Here is a 23,177-nt window from a genome sequence, read left to right on the forward strand (position 1 = left end):
GCCCAAATTACAGGTATGACTTGTCCACGAGAAGAGCTGCAACACTAAAAAAAACCCGCAAATAAGGATGAAAAAAATTACCTTTTTATACAACCATTAAAACAGTGCTTAAAATACAGAACTCAATTCCTGATATAAGATGAAACACACTGATATAAAGCAAAGAAGAAGCTGGCAGGTGCATATCAGCTGGCAGGTGCTATTGCTGTTTTACTAAGATATTGCTGACATACCCATAACAGGCTAAAGAGGCAAGAAAAATACGAAAATTCCTATGCTTCACACCATTTGTGGTAATTATCTAGCTGCAAGAAATGGCAGTGTACAGGGGTGGGCTTTTATTTTGTTATTGCTATAGATAATTACAGGACATGCAAATTAAATCTTAGATCTGTATTAATTGTACTAACTAAGCAATAAACAGTATTTCTTTGCCAGGAACCTAAGCAAGTCAATAATGGAGCCCAGTGCATTTCTCATTAAGACTCTTTTATTAAAATGTATAAAAGTAATTAGATAGTCAACCTAAGAATCACAGAAATTATTTTTATTGTAGATAAAACTTATAAAGTTACTTTCCACATTTTTAAATGTGGAACTAGTACAGTACACTGCCTTTGCATGGTAGTTACAAATCATACAATAATATGAAAGGTATTTCATCATGCATAATAAAGAAATCTTCACTAGTTCTTGCTGCACAAGCACTAACACTAGGGCAAAACAAAGAGATGCCTTGACCTCTAAGCAGAATTTAGAATTGCTGTACATTATTAGGAAAATCAAGAAGGTATACAGAAGTATTGAAAGGCTCCTAGATATATACTGGAATATAAAAATAAAATCTTTGAAATATTTACAGTGATGTTTATAAATCAAAATTTCCAATTGGAATTATTATTTCATCTTTCATAAACTCCAGTGTTTAAATTTTGCAAAGTCTTTTTTTCAAAAGCTAGCTCAGCTGGCAACCAAATTAATATTAAATCATCAAATTAACACAGCTATATACTGATTTGGTCATAATAACAATTAGTAACATTTCCACAAATGTGCTTTGACAGAGCACAAAACTGCAACCAGAAGTAGAAACTCTAACAAATTATCTGTACAGACTTCCCTCCTGAAACAGGGACTATTATCAGTTTGAAAACAGTGAAACCCAAATGTGGTGAAACAAAAAAGAAGACTAATATTAGCAGTAGCCAAAAATTAAACTAAAGAAGAAGAAGTAACTGCGGTCATCTCTTTTTTCCTTCCACTAAACCACGTTCTTACCAGTCTGTTGACTCATTAATTGCAGCTTTAGCCCATCCACCAGCATCAACGGTGCCAAACCCAACATCATCATGGGAACTGGACGACGACTGGTCAGAGAGATGAGGAGGGAGTACCGACAGCCTGTCATCTTCAATAATGACCGTGTCATCCTGGGGCATGTTCACCGTTGGAGACAGCTGATATTTACCTGAACAATAAAAGGGAGAAAAAACCCAAAACCTAAACAATGGCAGAGAGTGCCTTGAACAATATTTAATCACAGCTAATAAAATTTGATGTCAAACTGCAATGCTGCTGATAAGCGTGACACAACACAGGTAATAAATTAACTATGTCTCACTTTATATGCATCTTCCTATGCAGAGTTCCGAACAGTAGTATACAGCAGTTGTGCCTGTGACCTACTCCAAGAAGACCACGGAATCACAGAGGGTTGATGTTGGAAAGTACCTCTCATCTGGTCCAAGTCCACCCTGCTCAAGCAAGGCCACCTAAAGCCAGTTGCCCAGGACACTGACAAAATGGCTTTGGAATACTTCTACTCCACCACTTCCCTGGGCAACCTGTGCCAGTGCTCAGTCACCCTCACAGTGAAAAAGTGTTGCCTGATGTTCAGAGAGAACCTCCCGTGTTTCTGTCTGTGCCCACTGTGTCTGGTCCTATCACTAGGAACCACTGACAAGCACCTGTCCCAGAAGACAGTATCATCTCTTGCATCAAATTGTTCAGTAGAAATAAAGAATCAGTTCAGCAGGGACTACCAGAGCTCATCACTTCTCCTGATCAATCTTACCCTCTTAAAATTTGAAACTTGGTTCACTGCTATTGGGAACTTGGATTCCTTTAATAATGCCTCCAGAAAGGTAAGAACTGTGAAAGGTGATGAGAACTCATAGCTAAAGCTCAATGACTCCAACTTTTCATTCTCTCCTTTAAAAAATAATCTGGATGCTCACATGCAAAACTTGGAAAAAAACCCACCTAATTCTATTACCACCAAATTCAAATAAGTTTTAACACTGTTGTTAAAATGCTTAAACCAGAGCCATCACACACGAGACACACATAATAAAGACTCAACATTAGTCTTTGTTCAGCAGCAGACTTCACTGAGTTAATTTGTTAGAGTAGCAGTTAAAAGATGATATTTAGAGGATTCTTACAAACTAGTAAAACACTCTTTCCAAGTAAAAAACAGTTTTAATGTGCATATAAATATTACAAACCCACTACCACTGCTGCTTTAATAGGGATAAATATATATACCTAATTATATTTTCCAATAATCATTCCTATGCATAAGATTGTATAACTATTTTCCAACTGCTGTATAAAAAGCAGAAGCGACTTTTAAACCTATAGAAAACTTAATGCCATCAAAACAGACTAAAAAGCCATAAAGAATATCAGAAGGAATATTTTCATTGCAATGCTTTGTAACATAACTATGGTTTAAACTCAAATAAATCTGTTTTTCAGGATACATGCATGAGATACAGAGTTGGGAGTATGGCGATTATGTAATATTATTTGGACAACAGTAGAAATACAGAATTATCACCATTTAAAATTTTAACTTGGAATAACAGAGGTTAATTCAGTATCCAGAAACACTAAGCTAAAACTTGCTCTAAGAAGAATAAAAAGTTGCAAATCTGGATGAAAATTATTTAGTTATCTGAGGCAACGGCTAATTATTAAGTATGATTCTTCCATATTAGCCGCACATAATTTTTTATGTGACCGAGTATCTTTAAAAATAGTTTCCTCCTGGACATTGATGCTCAACTTAAAAAGATCTGTCACTTAAAATGTTTGGTCCTAACTGTCACTACACGCAACATTATTTCTAATGAATGATCATGACATTCCATGAATTTTATTCCTGGAAATGTATTATCTTACTAAAACAATTAGTAAAATTGTCACATCTCATGAGAAGAAAAGCATTAGCTTAATCAACTCTTAATCTGACAAGAAACTGTAAATTATTCTAAAAGTATGACATACCACAGTAATCATAACCAGCAAGACTTGTATTTCCATAACATAAACTGCTTCCACAGACACATAAATATCTCCACACTTTATGTTTCCTACAGATATGGAAAAACTGTGTAGAATTATGTGGAAATGATTTTTTTTCCCTTTTCTGCAAAGGTTTCAGTTACCATCACCACCTTTGCAAGCAATTACTTAAAAACAAGCAAACAAACAAATAAAACCTTATGCGTAAAGAGCTAGCTAAAATCATTGCTGCGCTAGATAATACATTTTGTCTAGCTTTCAAAAAGGGGGAAAACCTGGTTTCAAAAAAGATCATTGAAGAAGAATGAAGAAGTGGCTGGAAGAAAAAGATATTGCATGGCAAACATCTCATCACTGTCAAATCGAGATAAATGTGTTCAGTTTGCATAACAGCTCATTCTTTGCCCAGCAATAGCTTCTTTGATGGACGGGTTAATGTTTAGCCTGGTAATGTACTTCTTTCCAAACATAATGCCTACAAGACTGTTAACTCTGTAGTTAATAATGTCTCCAAAGAATTGATTGTGAAAAGGTATAACCTTATGGCATTCGGCAGATTGAACTTCCCATTTGAGAGGCTACAGTAATTCAGTAATGTTTTTAACTTTTCACTACCCTTCTTTATAGCTGACAAGGGTGAAGACTGACATTTTAATAGTTGCTTTGGAATTAAGGAGAAAATCCATCTGACGTGCCTATGCTTCTCAGTGCAGATGAAACTAAAAACAGGTGAAAGGCTTCACCTCCAGCAGATGGTTAGACAGACCTCAGCAAGAGACTCAACACGTCGTTTGTAGAGAGTTCAGCTGAAGTGGACAGAAAATACCCTTGGAGAAAGCAACTCTGCAAGTGTTGTGAGAAACATTACAAGGAACCAGCAAAGAACTTCAAACCGAGTAATGATCACTGTATTTGACTGATCTACAAATCCAAGACACTGCTTGAGCTGTCGACAAACCTCTCTCAGACAATAATTTTCCCTCGAGCTAGAAAAGTGCTATAAAATTTAGACTCCAAATACACTTCATGTCCAGTTTTGCATATATTAATTCAACTTCAGCAAAGTAATCCATAATAATACGTAGTATTTTGGATGGTAGAATCAAGAGGCAAAAACATTCTCCCTTTCAAGTGTGTCTCACCTCAGGACAATGCGGCTCAACTTTCTTGAACAAGTTACCAATCTAAACAAGAGTAGCCTAAGGACAATACCAAGGTATGAGGTAAGAAGGATTCCCACTGTCTGTGCAGAAAACAAAGTCTCAGAGCTCCACTACCAAATGGCTGGTCTCCAGGTCTATGAGGACTTTCATCTTAGAAGGAAAACTATGCCAAACAGCAAAACTTCAAACCTATAACAGTATAGACCTGATAGAGAATAGAAAATAGTTTGGACCTGAATTAAACCACCAACATAAATTGCTCCAAAAAAACCCTGAACATGCACAGTACATAAAACGAACAAAAGGCTTACTCATGAAGAACCCAACCACTCCCGGTCCTTTCAAATCCTGAAAATCCCTAAAGTTTGGTTAATCTGTTTGCTGTAGTAACTTCGCTCCCGTACTACACTGCATTCTCACGGTACTGGATCTGGCTTGGTTCTTGTGCTTTTGCTATTGCTTTCTCTTTAAAAGAAGGTCAAAGAAATCTGTTGAACAACCTTACAACATGTTCAAAACCATGTATTAACTCATGAGTGACTCTCATGAGAATTTTGTTACTGTGGGATTCAGATCAATGATACACTTCAAGCCTCTTCCACAAGCAGAGGGCCTTTCTTGCTTTGACATGGCAAGTGATTCCTAACCTGCCTGGCCAAGAAATCAGCAACAGCTACTTTGTGATGAATAATGAAGTATTAACCAAAGTAATAAATAGAGTAATAAATAAGACAAATAATAATAAAAGAAAATAGTGTTGTTGATTATAACAATAGTGATGAGACTTCCTACAGGAGGGATACAGAGAATTGTGCAACAAGAAATTGGAATTTCTCCAGACCTTCATTTACTTATTTTTCACTAACAGCGTATTTGTCCCCAGCAATATACTGGGATTTGGCAAAATTTCCCAAAGATACTCACATCATCTAATTTTCCAAGCTAAATAGAGGTGGGATTGGGAATACATGTGTGAGGAACATCTAAGGACAAAAATGTCCCCACTATATCCAGGCTTTGGATCCCACGGGAGTGCTCAGATCTGTCAGGACTACTGTAGCAGACCACCATGTTCTGGTGAGATTCCTGGCCAGGGAACTGCATTCTGCTTGTGAAGGGTTATTTTCATTTCATTGACACACACACTCTACTTCTCTAGCTAAATTTTTTTCAGTAGTGCTTCCTCCTGATTCTATCCTTAAGACAGCAATTATTTATGTAGAGAACAAAGTATCTCCTGTTGTGTAGGAACTATCAAATTCTACGAAGTTCTGGGGGATCCTTCAGGATGAAAAGCAGATTCAGTGCAAGCTATTGTTACTCTGTGTATCCCCTGATAAATAACCACTGTTTAGTTACCGTTAGCAACAAACCCCACCATGTTCATAAAAAAAAAATCAGCACCTAGAAGAAAGAGATGAAAGAGGACTTTGTACTAAGTTGTTTGTTGAATAAGAATAATTTATATAGACAGCAGCTATGTATTTGCGCATTGCAAAACTCAGGAGCATAATGGATGATATACAAGAACATTGTATCTGAAGAAGAAAGCTGAATTTTTAATCATGGACCCAACCAAACCAGCATACATGGTTGTTATTTTGAACGTACTAACAACATGCAACCTGAAAATATTAAAAATAAACAAATAAACATAAGAGTTTATTACAGCCACCTACTTCTTGGAAGAGAAGACCCAATTTGTATAAATAAAAAAACACCTCGTCAAAACAAAAATATCATTCCCTGAATACAGAAAGTGGTATCTCCTCTCCATCAGAAATTTTCAGTGAAATATTATCAAGTGAAAAAGCATGAGAAAATCTACAATAGAAATAATCATCTAGAAAAGTAGCTCAACATAAGAATTGTCAGAAACATTAAAAGATTCATGTAGCCTTTTTGCAGTAAGCAAACATTATTTTACATAATTTAAATTGTTCCATAATTGGTATTTTATTGGTACTCTCACAGCAAGGCTCTGACAACCAGTTCTTGCTGTCAGTTACGGATTGAAAGAGTGAGGAAATTGTCTTAAACACCTTTCCTGAAAATTACACTAGATATATTTAAAAGAAACAAAACTCTCTTAAAAGTCTTGCTCCAACTTTAAGCAAGGAGTGAAAAGAGCAGGCATTTTCCAGCCCTTTAGATTATCACTTTTGAATAGTCTAAATCCAGAAGGGAGAAAACTCAAAATCCATCCATTTCATCCGATAGCAAAAGCAGCAGAAGGCCCTACTTCTTCACACATGAAATCAAACCGTGACCTCCTCACCACTAGGTGCCGAGACTACTAAAAGTTTACGTAGTTAAATCCACGGAGGGGTAGACAGGACTCCGTGAGGTGACTCAGAGAGTCCCGAAGTCAGAGGGCTCCTCTTCACGGGGAGCGCGCTCCAGGGAATCAGCACTGCATGCAGCACTCCTTTGGGCTTGTGTTCGCGGTGAGGACTGGCACGGGGAGCTGCAGACCTCCGCTCCTCCTCAGTCAGGCTGTTCTTAGAACTAAGCCTTGCTTTTAGGCCAATTTTCAAGAGAGAAGGAAAAGCTTTGGAAGACTCATATAACATCACATATATGCTCTCAGGAAAATAAAAGCAGTTCTGAGTTTTTTCTCATTATCAATGCTAACAGGATTGGAAGCCCACTGCGCAACACAGGACTGGGTCTCACAAATTTCAGCTACTCTGGCACAAGCAACTGTGCCCAGCTCTGCCAACAGGCAACTGTACTCCTGCAAGAAAGCATCCATGCAATAACATCACAAACGACTGTAAACACTACAGTCTTAACTTAGTGGTACTGATCCATTCAGAATCACAGAATGGCAGGGGTTGGAAGGGACCTCTGTGGGTCATCCAGTCCAACCCTCCTGCCGAAGCAGGGTCACCTACAGCAGGCTGCACAGGGCCTTGTCCAGGCAGGTCTTGAATATCTCCAGAGAAGGAGACTCCACAACCTCCCTGGGCAGCCTGTTCCAGGACTCCGTCAGCCTCAGAGGGAAGAAGTTCTTCCTCCTGTTCAGACGGAACTTCCTGTGCTTCAGTTTGTGCCCACTGCCCCTTGTCCTGTCGCTGGGCACCACTGAAAAGAGTTTGGCCCCATCCTCCTGACACCCACCCTTCAGATATTTGTAAGCATATATTAGGTCCCCTCGCAGCCTTCTCTTCTTCAGGCTGAACAAGCCCAGCTCCCTCAGCCTCTCCTCGTAGGAGAGATGCTCCACTCCCCTCACCATCCTCGTAACCCTCCGCTGGAATCTCTCCAGCAGCTCCTCATCTTTCTTGAACTGGGGAGCCCAGAACTGGACACAGTACTCCAGATGGGGCCTCACCAGGGCAGTGTAGAGGGGAAGGAGAACCTCCCTCGACCTGCTGGCCACATTCCTCCTAATGCATCCCAGGATCCCGTTAGCTTTCTTGGCAGCCAGGGGCATAAGCAGCATATCGGAAAACTGACTGCTGCCTAAAAATGGGATTTAAAAATGACAGCTCCGTGAAGCTGCCGTGACTGCAGAAGGGAATGACCCAGTCCTGGCAAGACCAGCTTTCAGTTACGCTGGACTAGATTACATTTTACTATGACGTTCAGGCACAATTTGATTTTCCATGTGCTTCCAACTATAGCATCAATGGATTTAAGCACAACCGACCCATTTTCTACATAGTTCCTGGTTCCTCAAAACAATACAGAAAAACAATGATTCAGAGGAAATCAAAACATCAACTTCAGGTTATAAAACACTTACAAATGTAGGATGGATTTTTCTCCCCTACGTCTACATTGAAAAGGTATCCAAAAGCATTAGATTTTAAGAGCTTTTTGTCTTTTGTTGAAAATCAGCTATTGGCTACGGCTGAAGGGATGATACGAGAGTGATGAAGTGCTAGTTTGATTCAGCATGGCAAGTTCTGCGTTCCTTTGATGTGGAAGTAAGCTGCATTGCTGACAGTCATGCACACAGACGCTCTCCGGGTTTCTTCTCCCATCACTGGACAAGGTGTTTAAGCGATAACTCGTTAACGCTTATATGAGCTCTGTGTGTAAATCCTCTGCAACACTGATGGAAAAAGCACACTAGTGCTTTGCAAATGTTTTCTCTAAAGCCCTGACACCACAACAACTAGTCTCTTCTACAGGAGGGTAGTGCTAAAGACTTCAAATGATTTTATCAGTCCTTTAATTTTTCAACAAATAAATAGGGTTTTTTTAAAATGTTCTCTATAAGAGCATATGACTTCAGGTGAAAGATTTCATGCTTCCTTGATTCTCAGGCATACAATTTTTCTCTGAGTCGCATGAAATGTAACGCAATAGAACAGAATATGATTTATTTCTAATTACTGTTGTCCAAATGCACAAAAAAAAGACAAAAGTCTTAACTGATGAAATATCTTAAATAGCAAACTTGTGGATTTTCAGAGAGTTTAACAACAGTATTATTCTGCTGCCACTAAGAAAAAGCAAACCCCAAAATACAAAAATTTTAAATTTAAAAAAGAGCAAACAAAAAAACATCCCCAAACTGGAGTGAAATAAATACACAAACTGTTGACTAGCAAAAGCCTAAGTGGTGGACTTTAATTTCCTAAGGCTGAAAATTAGTCTCAAGGAATTAAAAACTAAGTTCAGCCTTACTTCATATCAAGTTTATAGCAGCACCTTCCACTATAGTCTGTGTGTGTCAAGCACACTAAAAAAAGTCCCAGATTTAATGGCCACATCTCATGTTTAAAACTTGCAACTCAAGCAAGCAAGCGTCGTGTCTTCTGTCAGGTGCCATTTTCATCAAGCTGCTTTTTGTGTTTAAATTTGAAAATCCTTTCAAACTAATCCCATCCTAGCCAGTAAATCCAACCACTCCTGTGGCAAGGCAAGTCTTTATTACCTAGCTCTGTACATGGGAAGCTGAGCTGCTGCAGAGCAACTGCTAATAACCTCATTAGCCACTGGGGCCATGCAGATGGTACGGCACAGAACCTACACAAGGGATGCTCAAAATTAGTTACCAGGTTTTAAAATTGGTGTCTTGCAAAGCAAAAAGTCAAACAAATTAATGAAATGCCGCAATAAGCATAAACGGATGCAAGTTTGCCTTATTTATTTTTGTACTTTAGTATGACTGAAACAGAGAAGAAATGCTGAAATTAATTATTAGTTCCCATGAGTCACTGACTTTCATGTGAATGAAGACTCAACATAGAGACTAGACCAGCCAATAATTTATTGCCCCAGATCAGATACTGAAAAACCATCTTAAATGCTCCTGTCATTTGTTCTATTATCTGCCATGGGATACACAATTCACTTTATAATTCCATTTATTGACTTACTTTCTCACATTAACTAACCAGAAGGCTTGCGTGGAACATTTTAAAGTATGTTTAAAGTTGGTTGGTGCAACCTCCAACTCGGTGCAATCCTCAGAACCTCCCCGACTCCCATGCATTATTACATTAATCAGCCTTCAGTGAATCAGAGAGGAAGAAAACCATGTCCCAATTAGCAGAGCCGATCCGACTCACCCATGATCCTACCCAGCGCGGTGTTCCTCGTGGGCGACTCGGCGAGACCCTCGATGCCGCCGTAGAGGGAGTGGGAAATCCTCCGCTCCCGGTCCTCCAGCAGCGTCTCTATGGGCAGCTCCGGCCCCGAGGGGCTCCCAGGCGACTCCAGCTGCACGGAGAGAGGAAAATTAGCACCCGGGGTCCGCTCAGCAGCATGGGGGAACTGCAACAACTCGCCTAAGGCCTACACCTGTCTGGGCACCAAATGAGCTAGAGCTTCTCACCCCGGCCAGATATAATTTGCAATGACAGCTCTGCTTAATGACCAACTTTCTAAGCCACTTTACAGGGCACCTCCCACGGTGCCCTGTCAAATTTCAAATCCTTCAGGAGAAAATTGGTGAAAAAAACCCACTGCATTTTGGTGTCTCTTCGTTGGACAATTTCTTAAACAGACAGTTTGGGCTTTTTTCAGCACTCCCGGGCAGACAGCTGGGCCATCGTCCCCACACTGACAGCCTGTCAGAACACGGCTCCCGTCAGGAGCGCCGAGCAGGAACTCCATTTGGAATGGGGCTGCTGGCGCTTTTTGAAGAGCTGCAATTTGCTTTCAAATGTAATCATCATGGAAACCCCCAGAAAGCCCCACCACGCATATTAGTAACCAATACATAAACACTCAAACGTTTTGTAGTTTAGGAGGGAAAGTAAAAAGGAAGTCAGGCTTCGCATTAACTTTTACTTTAGTTCTTTTTCTATTTATGATGACCTCTTTGCGCTGCCTTTCCCGTCCATAGGATACAGAGACCTCATGTGCTTCGTTTGGTCTGGAAGCTTCCCTGATCCGTGGCACTGCCGCAGCATCCAGGCAGAGCCACAAAACCCAGAACCGGCAAGGCCTGATGTGCCCCCCTACCCCCCCCCCCTCCCAAGAGCCCTCACCCCTTGGCACTGCCAGTCCCTGCCCACCATGGTTCCAGCACCCTCCTCGGGGCATGGAGAGGCAGAAGTAGTAGATGGTGGAAGAAGCAATGGAGACAGGCTGCTCGGTCACCTGCACACGAGAGAAGACTACATGTACGGCCGCCTCCCCACCCCAGCTGCCTTCTGCCAGAAGGCTCCTCTGAGCACCATCCCAGCTCTGCCTTCACTAGCAAAAGCTCGTCATCCCTTGTTTTCTTGTGTACGTCCCTCCAGTTTTTCGAAGAGAGGAAAAAAATTTCTCCTAGGTGAGCCCCGGAGGGTCAGAGCTCAGTGGAAGGCAACCCTGTGTGAGGCAACGAAAGAAAACCATTTGGTACCATCTAGCTGGGTTTAGCCCTCCATTAGCCACGGGCAGCTCCGCTGCCAACACAGCCCCTGGGAGCAAGGAGAGCAAGCGCCCAGGCGCTCGCTGGTCAGCTCAGATGTCAAATTTGTCAGCACCCAGCCATTCACCGTGGAGATGAAGACTCCCCACACCACCACCCAGCCCTCGCAGCACCCAGCCTCCCTGGCCCTAAAGCTCTGGCTCCCTCTGAGCTCCAGCACCCTGCTGGTGCTCGGTAATGCTACCAAGGGAGCTTCGCCCATTAAACAACTTCATCTCAACAGCACGAACTGCATCCAGCTCTATTAAAAAAATAAACAAACATTGAAAAACAGATGCGTTTTGCAGGGTAATCATATGAACTCACACATCAAAGTGTTAGCGGTTTTCATCAACACGCCTCTTCATACTGAAGAGTATAGTTAAAACTTAAGAGCAATGTCTTACACAAATCCCACAGCGTATATTTTATATGTATTCAGACGCTGTAAGATACTGAGCTTGCTGCAAACTCTTTGAAGCCACTGGGAACAGGGAATGCTTATTCCAAGGACTGGTCTCGAAACGAGCATGAGAGGAATAGCTCATAGTTTCAGGAATTACAATAACAAGCAACATGTTTGTTGGTTGTTTTTTCTTCTTTAAACAGCTGTCCATTATTAATCACTCTACCCACAACCCCCAGATGACTAAGACATGCATGCTACGAAAGATTTTTAAAAATCTGCTTCAAGGGCTACAAAGCACTCGGTTGCAGTCTCCACGGCAGAGGCTCTGAAGCCAGCCCGATGGACTAACGACTGCTGACACTCGGGCGCTGGCGTAACGCCCGGTACACCGAGGGGGGGAGGTCCACAAAACACCGCATTGCAAAGTTGAGGAGACCACGGGCGGGAGGTCACAGAGTCCGTAAAAATGATTATTTCTGTTCAAAGCCATCATCTGTTTAATATAAATGAGATATTTAATGAAGTTCCAAATTGTAGACTTATCTCTCCCAGTTTGATAAGCACTGGGGAGATTTACTGCATCAGAGGGTCAACACAATTACAATTGGAGGCACGTCAAGCTGCAGGAGAATAATAAACTTGCAGTGCAAGTGAATTAGACTCAATAAGGTTTAAATTGTGAAATGAGGATTTGTTTTATTAGTTTTTTTAAATTGCAGATTACAACTGACAGCTTTACTGAAAAGTAAATTAAACAATATTTGTAGCCTCTGTTATAAAGGAATCTAAGGCAAATTCAGAAAGAATAGAAATTTTAAATTCTTAAACACTGTAAGAAAAAAAAACACAGCAACATCAGATTGCTTGAGCGCTTAAACTTGCATGATAAACACATTAAATGATAAACGAACCTTTATTTCACTGCCTTTAAATAAGGTGTGAAAATATCAAAGTGCTTTGGGATTTATTCTCCCAGTTCTATATTGATGACTTTATGTAACAAGTGTCCAGCTTTTACTGAGCTACATTGCACAGTTGTTCTTTATGTGACAACCCATCATCTTTCAAACTCATTTGCAGGAAGGTCTCAAGAGATTTTCAGACAGATACTGACAAGAAGAAAGCTCTGAATCAGAGAAATACATAGAAATTCACTCCTGGTAAAGCAGTAAAGTACAAGGTAAATAAAAGAAATAGCAAGAACATTGTGTTTAGATGGTTGTATTTTATCATTTCAACGGGGAAAAATTTTTCCGTATCTAATTAGCATCTTAAAAGATGGGTTTAAACAAAGGTATCAACAGCCAATTACACAAATATTTTACAAAAGAGACAATGCTGTTTACAAAATAGCAAAAATTAGACTGGAATTACACAACTGGCTTTCATAAGCAAAAGGTCTTTTCCTTACATTGTTAACAGAAAGTTTGTGTAAGAAAAAATACATTGAATTTGGAAACTGTGCTGTGGGCAAGAAAAAGAGACCGACAGTCCAAAGTAAGACTGCAGTTCAAATAAAGATTTGTTCTTCCTGACGCATTTCTAATAAAGAGCTTGAATCACACATTCCAGTTCCTCCCCTTACCCAGAACCAGTGCTGTCCGGCAGAATTTAATTTGATTAGCTGACAAAGAGTAGGTAATATAAACAAAGATGCACGCATTCCTGACTTTCATTAAAGGTCTGGCAAGGAAAGCAAGTGAGGCAGCAACTGGCCCCTATTTTGTACCAATAGCTGCCCCTCGCAGGAGCACTTCTTGGTGCAACAGTTCTGAGTCACAGATCTGCTGAGGTTGGACAGGACCACTGGAGATGATCTCTTCTGACCTCTTGCTCAACGCAAGGTCAGCAAGACAGCAGATTGCCCAGTGCCTTGTCTAGATGGGTTCTGAACACCTCCAAGGACAGAGACTCCACAACCTCTCTGGGCAATCTTTGCCAATGGTTGAACCACCCTCTCAGAAGAAATTTTTTTTCTTATGTTTAAAGAAATTTCTTGTATTTCAGTTTGTGCTCACTGCTTCTTCTCCTGGCACTGGGCAGCCCTGAGAAGAGTCTGGATCGGTCTTCTTTATTCCCCCCATCAGGTAGACATAGGTGAGATCCCCCTGAGCCTTCTCTTCTGCAGGCTGAAAAGAGAGACTTCCCCCTCTGGGTCCTAGCACCGATATATAATAAATGATCACATTCATAAAATTGCAATAAACCCTCACATGCTACGGATTGCCTGTAGCTCCTTTTCTCTCCATTCTCTTAAAAGTAAAAATAGAAACAAGAATTTTTTATTTTTAAGTAAAAAAGGTCTCTGCCCTGGCCCTTTGTCATTCAGATAAGAACCAGCTGTTTGCCAAAGCACTGTCTGTACTAACCAGCCCAGCTGCTGCTTATCTAGACGATAAAAGGACAACTCATGCAGTCCTTTTTACTTGAACTCCACCATCCATCCTCTCTGAAGTTATGGACATAAATATGAAAAAAGTTTATGCACAAGCACATTGCCAAAATATTCAAAGCATAAACAAGCTTTTTTTGTTGTTGTTTTTTTAAAGAAATAATAATCAGACTCCCCTTTCCCTTCAGAAAGTAAATTATCCAAATACTGGTATGCAAGCACTATGCATTTTAAAGAAGTCACTACACAAATGTGCTACATATTACACTGCATCCAGGGTACTGAAGCTCTTGCTGTCACACAGAATTATTCTTCAGGCTTTCCTCTTCCTTTCATATCTGTGCACTGTGGCTAAGACATCCAAAATGCTTCAGCTTCCTTTTTCAACAGAGATACTTTTACAATACTACTACCAATATTAAATACAGTTTTCTTTGTCACCACGAAAGTTGGGATCCTGCTTTAGGGATAGACGTTGCAAGGTCTGAAAATGTAGGTAAACAGCCAGTGAAAGGGACAGGTTTGGCTTCCATGCACAATCACGCACTGGTAAATGTAAAATTCGTGCTGTGTTTCTAAGAAATACTGCATTCTTGTTCTGACAATGTTAAAAGGCATGCAGAAGACAAAAAATGCTTTCAGAACTTTGGGAAGGAACCCACACAGCTTTGCAAAATGCAGTTAGATGGTAGGTTACGGGGTACGGGGAGGAACCTGGGCCAAGAGGGAGCTTGTAAATTGATACCAAGGATAGAAAACAGATAAAGAAGAAAAAAGTCAGTCAAAATACACGGGGACAGGTAGAAGGCAGAACAGAAGGCACAAGCTTCTACAAAAGAGAAAACCATGTACATACTTTCCCAACAGCTAACTTTTAAAAATATTTCCTGGGACGTTTACTATCATTATTTCTTGGGACGTTTACCTAAGTACACTGAAAATCATGCACCAAAAAGACCACCAGAGGCCTAAGAGGAGACTATTAACAGGTCCCATATTAGAAGCTCAGGCAAAATGTGCCACTGTTGAAAAAACCCACCAAGAAATTGAGAGAATGAAGGAAGAATTTAAGCAGCACCCTTCAGAGGCTACTCATACTGAAGGTAACATGTTCACGAAGGGCATCAGACACAGGAAGGCACACAGGGCATCAGCTGGACCCCTTGACGGCAAGAGTGAAAGGGTTACTGAGGGACCAGTCTGCATCAGGGAAGCTCAACGATTTCTTCACCTCAGTCTTTACTGCTGAAGACACTGGGGAGATTTCCACACCTAACCCCCTTCTTTGCAGCAAACGAGAGGAGTGTGATCAGACAGAAGAAAATACACAGAAACTTTAGATCAAATGAGTAGGTGAGAAGTTAACAAGTCACCCATGCTGGTCCGCATTCTCCCAAAAGCCCTGAAGGGACTCAACCATGAAATTGCTTAACTGCTGGCGAAAAGGTTCAACATACTATTACAAATGGCCACGGTGCCAGACTGGTGGTTACCTATGTATCTAGAGGGGATCTTTGGAACTACAGACCTCCTTCAGGATAAAATGGTGGCATCTACAATGAAGAATAAGATCACTGAGCATGACAGGCATGGGCCCATGGGGAAGGCAGATATCCATGGGGAAATCCTGCCTCACCGGGATGCTGGAGTTGCACGAAGGTGCCAGTAAGCTCTTCAAGCACTCAAGCAATGAATCAGATGTGATGTATTTGCATTTTCAAAAAGCCTTTACCAAGGCTTCATACCAAAGGTGTTAAAGAAACGAAGTTTTCATAGGCCTGAACTAAGTTTTCATTTTCTGGATTGAAATCTAGCTAAAGGATTGGAAACAAAGCTCAGTCTTCAGGGTGGAGAAGAGTCAGCTGTAGGTACTCCCAGGGATCAGGGCTGGGAACAGCTTCAGCTGATGAGCAGCTTTATCAATGACTTGGAGAAGGGAGTGAACTGTGAAATCACCATGTTTGGAGAAGATGCTAAAGCCTTTTTGATAGTTAAACAACTGCAGAAGGTCGTCACAAAACTAATCTAGCACAAAAAGAAAAAAAACAAACTTGTCCTATCAATTTTGAAGTAGATAACTAGGTAATGCATGCAGGGAAAAATAATGCTGAATGTTTTATATTTCCGCACAAGCCAGAAAAAAAATAGATGTTTGCCTGTTTTCCTTTCTTTAATAACGAAACTACTCATTTGAAAAGTCTGTCTCGCTGATCTGTCTACCAGTCTATTTAAACAGTTGATGTGGTCCTTATACGGACTGTCTCTGCTTCATGGTATGCTCAATTTTCAACTCAGCAACTGGAGCAAAAATGAACGGGCATACAGAAAGAAGTCTGGGAATCTGCAAATTATTTACAAACCTTTTTTCCAGGCACGTTTGGTAAGACTTTAATTCTGTCAAAAAAAGGGAGATGACAGAAAAAACCCCACCTGGAAATCTCTCATTTTGAGGAAAATGGTGATGCTCTCTCTCCCAACGGCAGACAAGTGCTGCCTGCGTGTGATATGAGCAGAGGGCAGACGGGCGGTCTGTCCCTCTAAGCTGTCCAGGTTGCAGGACTGAAAAGAGCAGGATTTCAAGACTAACAACTACCTTTATTTTCTTGAACCGGCACACACTGCCGCCAGCTGCAGGGACCGGCCTGACAGTCACGCCTCAGCGCTGCGTGCGCATTATGGCCATGCAGCCAGCAGCTGTTTGCCCATACAGGCTAATCATAATAATATCACTAATTAACAGAACACGGCGCAAGGAGCTCCAGTGTCTCTCCTTAAATCTTAGGCTACTCTGCAATTAAAAAAATGTCAACCCTGAAGTTCAAGATCCAAAAAGCTGATGGCCATGTCTTCAGAAAACTAAGGCGTTACATGCTGGCTGTACATGAATATTAAGTCACTAGCATTGCTATTCTTCCCACTTTTGCCACTGTCTGCACAACTTTGGAAATGTACCTTTAAGTCTTTCTGTGCTTATAAAGGAAAGTTGAAGAATTAGCATACAACGCTGATCACAGAGGGCAAGGCTGAAAGCTGAAAACACAGATTTGAACAGCATATTTAACTCTTTTGAAAGGGGGAGAGGGAGCCTTAGACATATCCAAATCCCAAACTAAATGTTTTTGTTACACTAATCTAACAGCATCCATCAAATATTCACTGTGTGATTTTGTCTGGAGTGGCTGAGATGTTAAGCAAAGCTTTGCAAGGTTTGTAGCAGTAGAGCTTACAGAATTAGCTCTATTACTGTACTCTGTGTAGACGTAATGCAAACAGGAGAAAAAGTCAGATACACAGTTTTGGCTTGGGGTTCATTCGTAACTACCGCACGCTCCATGCTTGTATCAATATTTACTACGAGATAATTCTCTTGAAAACCTGGGTGGATTATACTCTGTCTCCTGGTGAGTCAATGAACATTCCACAGGCTACTCTTCAGTTCAGTAAAACCACAACAGCACAAAAACACTTTTTACCTTCTGGGAAGGTTGTGGTCTCTTTTGAGTTTACAGTTATGTAAGAGCTGATGATGTAAATTATCTCCTTGCTACCTCTCTGAAGACAAGATAACGCTCTCATAGTGTTTATGTTAATTAGTATTGTTACTCTAATTGCTTTGGAAGCTTAGTCTATACCATGAGAACCAGTGGAGTTGTATGAGAATAATGCTGGCATGAAAATGGAGTATCAGAGGTCATTTCACAAAGTTTTGAAACAGTTCCATGCTCCAGTTAAGTACACTTTGACTTCTGAAGCCTAAGAAAACTTTCTGACAAAGAAACAGCTGCTCTGCAGCAGACCGAAGGCCGCCCCTTGCCTCTCCAAACCCAGGACACCAGGGGTTGAGCCATCCTCTCTTCAAGATAGCAAACAAAATATAAAACGCACGTCAGAATTCTGGTCTGAATTGAAACACAGAGCAGTGGCACTCTGCAGAACCGTGCTGTCAAATTAATTCCTCCCCCCCCTCCCATTTCTTAGGGCTGATTATGAAAATGAATATTAAAACTAAAAGAACAGTATTCACACTACTAAATTTCTTAAAATCCAATTCAAACTCAATGTAACTGCAGAAAAAAGCAGACTGGGTTACTTCTCTGTTTCAGAAGAACTCAGTTTGATTTTGCAAATGCAAAACAATTACTGGACTTTAAGCTGGGGAAAAAAAAAAAGGCTTGTTTTTCTTGTTCTTTCTGATGTTTTTTTAACAGACAGATAGCAAATGTTTTGGCATTTGTTATGGTATTTATACTTGTCAGTATTATATCAGATTAATAATATCTAAAATTTAAATTCATCCAATTCTTCAACAAGGAACTAGGGTTTAATTGCAAAATGCCAGGAAAAAAATTCTCTCCTCATTTTTCATTTTATTGAAGTCTGGGCATTGCAAGACTCCCAGGAAACCGACTTCTTGAACGCAGCCAGCTCAGCAGGTAAATAGCTTTATGTCCATGCAAGTTGTGCTTTCATCATATTAAAATATACAAACACTACTGACATCATATTTCCTTTGGATGAATGTCATGAAAACAACAATTCCTGAGAAAAAATAGTTACAAAAATTATTTTGTACAGATGATCACTACACCAATAATTGCATATCATCACTTTCCCAAATCATTATGGCTCATCTCACTAGTTTATTAAGGAGCTGGGAAAATGCATAAAAAACTGTAAAGTAGGCCCAGACAGACACAGCTCCCCATCCTGCTCCCTCTACAGATACATTTCAGTGTTAGCAAAATATGGTTCTAACATCAGTTCTTTCATCTCGGAGCACATACACTGTAGACTGAGCTGTGCCATTTCTGCCATGTGATTTCTGCAAAATAAATCACATTAAACATCAAGCAGGTGTAGGACACCAAACTGCTCCTAACTCGAACAAGCAAACCTTCTACCAGATTTAAGGATCAACGTCTTTGGTCCATCGCTACCGGATTTGCACCATGATGTTTACAAACACCGTCTTGATACATTTGATCTAGCAGACTTTCACTACGAGAAGAGTGAACATTTTCTGCATCCTTTTTGAAAAAAATACACTAAACACAGAAATAGTCTAAAATATTTCACCCTTCTTATGTAGTAACATCTAAAATACACCTGAAATTGGGTAGGAATAAAGAGCCGTCTCCAAAACAGAGTCTGGGGTCCAAGTTCAGAATTAGGGCTAGAACAGGACATCACCAAATACAGAAAAGATCAAAATTCCTTCAACACCAAGTGAGAAACCGTGCGCATCCAAGCTGGGTTTCCAGTGGTGTGTACTTATAAACATGTGTGTATGTGTGTATTAAAGAAGTGTGTAAGCCCTTCATCAAGAGGAGCTTATTACTTTTAGAGAGGCCAGTGTCTTTTTCAAACATGATTTTATAATACACTATGGACTGGAAATTTTAAAGATCAATTTTCTCCATTAAAACATAAACCATTCCTTTTCCCCCTAGGCAGGATCAGCAGTACTAAACCAATTTGTGCACATCATTTTTGAAGCATGATGCCCAAGATATAACACTCCTGATAAGACCATACTGATGTTAACAAGCATGAAAGAATGACTTTTCGATGTCTTAAGAACAGATGCTTCCCCTGACTGGCCATTCAGCTGCACCCCGTTTAACTCAGTGCAATTTTCCAATTTGTCAAAATCATTCTGAAGTCTGATTCAGTTCCTCCACAGTATCTGCAGTGCTTCTCAGCATCATATGCCCACATGTTCCTATTATATAGCATTATTTACACTAATCTAGAAGATATATGATTAGAAATCATGAATATGTTTCAAAACACCAACACATTAACACTGCACTGGAGGAGACAGAAGTTGTAAATAATATCAGAGACAGAACCACCACTTCACCTTGAATTCAGTACTTCATACTTCTCTGCAATGAAGGCCAAGACACAACATATTTAAAATCCAAAATAACAGAATTATTTGCATCAAGTTTTGCAGAATCTTTACGTGGAACTTTTAATTGCTTAGATAAAATACAGTCATGTAAGGGCTCTACTCTTAATTAAAAAAACTGAAAGTGACAAAGAAGCAAGTCAGTTTAAGTCTATAAATGAAAGATTCAATAGACCTCCACAAAAAACTTCAGAGAGTAAAAATCACGTAAACAGTGGGATCCAATTACAAAATCAATATAGTTTTATTCAGTGTTTCCTGTTACTCATTGATGAAAATGCTCAAAAGAAAAACTTTATTGATCGGTAATATGGTTAGCATGTCTAACACCGAAATTCAGATCATTTTCTAATTCTCTCTTTCTTCAGCTTCTCAAATATTATTTTCCAGGTCTCAGAGGAAACATGACACCTCCTATAAACACAAACACCTTAGAAGTGAAAACTCTCAGTCCCGATATCAAAAGCTTATTACCTCATTGCATTTACTTATTCGCCGCGCCACAATAAGCTGAATCATTCCCCGTTTATTTCCTTCAGTGGACATGGATCGCCTTAAGGTTTCCATAGCATCTTGGTTTGTTTTGCCCAATAAGGATTCTCCATTTACTGCTATTAGTTGATCGTTCACTCGAAGCCTGCCATCCTGCAAAAGGAAAGATTATAGCCAGTTACATAAAACATGCACAAAAGAAGTTTAGTCTGACAGCGAGAAGAAAAGAACAAAAGAAAAATAATCAAGCAACTATGCTTACTCCCAACAGTTTTCAGCCAAATGAACACCAGTGCAATAGCTTCCATTGCAGCCGTTGCAGGGAATGTCCATTCCAATTACAGATTTGCACTGCAAGCTGCTATCATCACCTGTCTGCACAAACAGCGTACTAATTGCACCATACCAGTGACGGCTCGCTTCCTTCCTGAGAATCTGTAAGGGCTGTTTAAATCCTGGGACGCACAAACATGCGAACCTGAGTAGAAATCTAAACGTTACCTCTGATGGTGTAATTGGAAAAAGCTAGTTACAGAGCGATCTCATTCTTCTTCAATCTGCGGTTATTTTCAAAACAGTCTTATTATGGAAAACCGAGGAAGACCAAAGCACGCAGATGTTCCCTCTTACCTTCGATGCTGCTCCACCATTAATAATGGACTTGACGAAGATTCCTAAATCGGCATGGTTTTCTTTTGACCGGTTACCTTTCACGCTCACACCAAGTCCAGCTGATCCAGAGTCATTCAGTGGAACTTCAAATGTCAAGAACTCCCTGGTGCCATCAGGTGTGAGGACAAGTTCCTCTTCTTCTGCTTTCTGTCGGGAAGATTAGCATGGGATTATAGAATAGCATTTCTCTTTGGGAATTCTCTTCCCTCTACAGCTATTAGCATTAACCCCCCCCCCCCCGCTTTTAACTACAATGCCACAATATTTTCCACAGTAATTATTTGACAAAACATGCACAAATTATGTATTTTCAACCACCTCCAGCTGACGCCTAGATTCAGAAATGTCTTATGTTTGTGTCTACGTGCTTCCCTGTCTAGTAAAATAATTGAATCGTGTGTCATTACTGAATGTGCCATTAATACCAACTCACACATAAGCTGCTATTTCATTAGCCAAAAGAGAGCTGTATCAGAAATATTTTCTTATCTGCAAACCTACAGAATTTTAAAAATATTATCCTCACCTATGGTAGCTTTGCTGCCATGGGGAGGAACTAAGCGCAAGCAAATTAAATTAAAAAATTATTCATTCACCTCATTTTGTTTAAAACTAGCCATGTTAGGAAAATCAGAAAATTACACAGCTGAGACTGCAACGGCACGTCTCTCTGCTATTGCCAGGCTTAGCATCAAATCCAGCTCTGAGTGCCAATTTTCCCGTCTTTCCCGGCTCTGCCCTTCACCTCTGTTCTCTTCCCCACATCTTTGGAGCTTCAGTGCCCTCCACACCCAGTTTTTAGCCTTGCTGGGACAATCCCAGGCTTGGAACACCTGGAATTACAGTCCCGATGCCTGCTCAGCGACGCCCTTCCACGCAGCCGCAAGCCGTGCCTGCACCAGGGACCGGCCCCTGGCTTCACCTCCCGCCGCGCTGGGGTTGGGGTGGGCTGGGAGCGGCGCCCGGGGCATCCCCACGGAGCGGTGGCACCCCTGGGGACAGCAGCCACGAGCACAGCACCCCGGGGAGAGAACGGGCAGGCCCCGAGTGCTCAGGCACACGAGGCTGATGCCGAAAGGAGGAATGGGAGGGACGGGCTGCTCACCAGCCCTCGCCTGCGCAGCAGCCATCACCCGCTTCTCTCTGACCATCTTCTTGTTACAACAAAGCGTTTATAACTGATTTCAGTTGTAAGTTTATCAACTGCAGGAAAAAATCATGCCTTCAGAGGCAATTCTCTGCAGTGGGCCCAGTGTCTGGCCTCCAGAAAGATGCTCATGAACCCAAGGTGTGCTGGTTTTTTCTCACCCACCTGAAGGGGAAAGAGTAAGGGAAGGGGCACGCTACCGTCCAGCAGTTGGCAGTTCTTCTCTGGAAGAATTAATCTGGCCAATTGTCTTAATAACCTTAGCAAATACATCACCTCCCTCACCGACACTGATTTTATACTGACTTTTGCCTCATCGCTCTCATCTATTCACAAAGCTTGCCCCTCCTATTTCTCTCCTAAACACAGACATGTGGAGCAGGACAAGACACAGCAGAAGCTAACGTGCACCTGCTGAGCCAACCCTGTTTCTTAGGACCGAAGAAAATGCAAAGCTGACAGGGTTTTCTGAAGTCCAAGCATAGGCCAAGGCAAAGATGGATGTGAAAGCCATGTGGAGCACAGCAGACTGAGATGATCACTTTGGACACAAGCATGCTAGCTGTGTCACCATTGACCTAGAAATGCAATGTGAAAATGTCACATGGGAAGGCAGTCAGAGTGCTGAGGGAACCCAAACAGCAAAGGGAAGAAAAAATGGAGCTCTGTCTTTTCCCACTTGGTTAAAAGCATGAGCCATAATGTGTTCACCAGCCCTTTCCCTTGCACTAGGCACTATTTGCTCATCTCTAACCATCTTTTGCTTATAACAAAGCATGACACTTCAACAATCAAAGGAAAAAAAAAAGAATATTAACAC

At 40.9% G+C, this 23,177-nt stretch overlaps 1 protein-coding gene across 11 annotated transcripts in view; it reads right to left on the minus strand.

The window, feature by feature from the left end:
* The window catches only part of PARD3 (par-3 family cell polarity regulator), a 471,104-nt gene that overhangs the window by 161,374 nt on the left and 286,553 nt on the right, over nt 1-23,177 (minus strand). For all 11 annotated transcript variants that reach the window (XM_075419691.1, XM_075419690.1, XM_075419689.1 and 8 more), the window contains 4 exons: nt 21,169-21,357; nt 20,521-20,691; nt 10,001-10,151; nt 1,279-1,468 (listed from right to left, as the gene is read on the minus strand). In XM_075419691.1, coding sequence (XP_075275806.1) covers nt 1,279-1,468; nt 10,001-10,151; nt 20,521-20,691; nt 21,169-21,357 — 701 coding nt within the window. The remainder of the gene's footprint in view (nt 1-1,278; nt 1,469-10,000; nt 10,152-20,520; nt 20,692-21,168; nt 21,358-23,177) is intronic.

Source organism: Opisthocomus hoazin, chromosome 4 (assembly GCF_030867145.1).
Source record: "Opisthocomus hoazin isolate bOpiHoa1 chromosome 4, bOpiHoa1.hap1, whole genome shotgun sequence".
Classification (NCBI taxonomy): Eukaryota; Metazoa; Chordata; class Aves; order Opisthocomiformes; family Opisthocomidae; genus Opisthocomus; species Opisthocomus hoazin.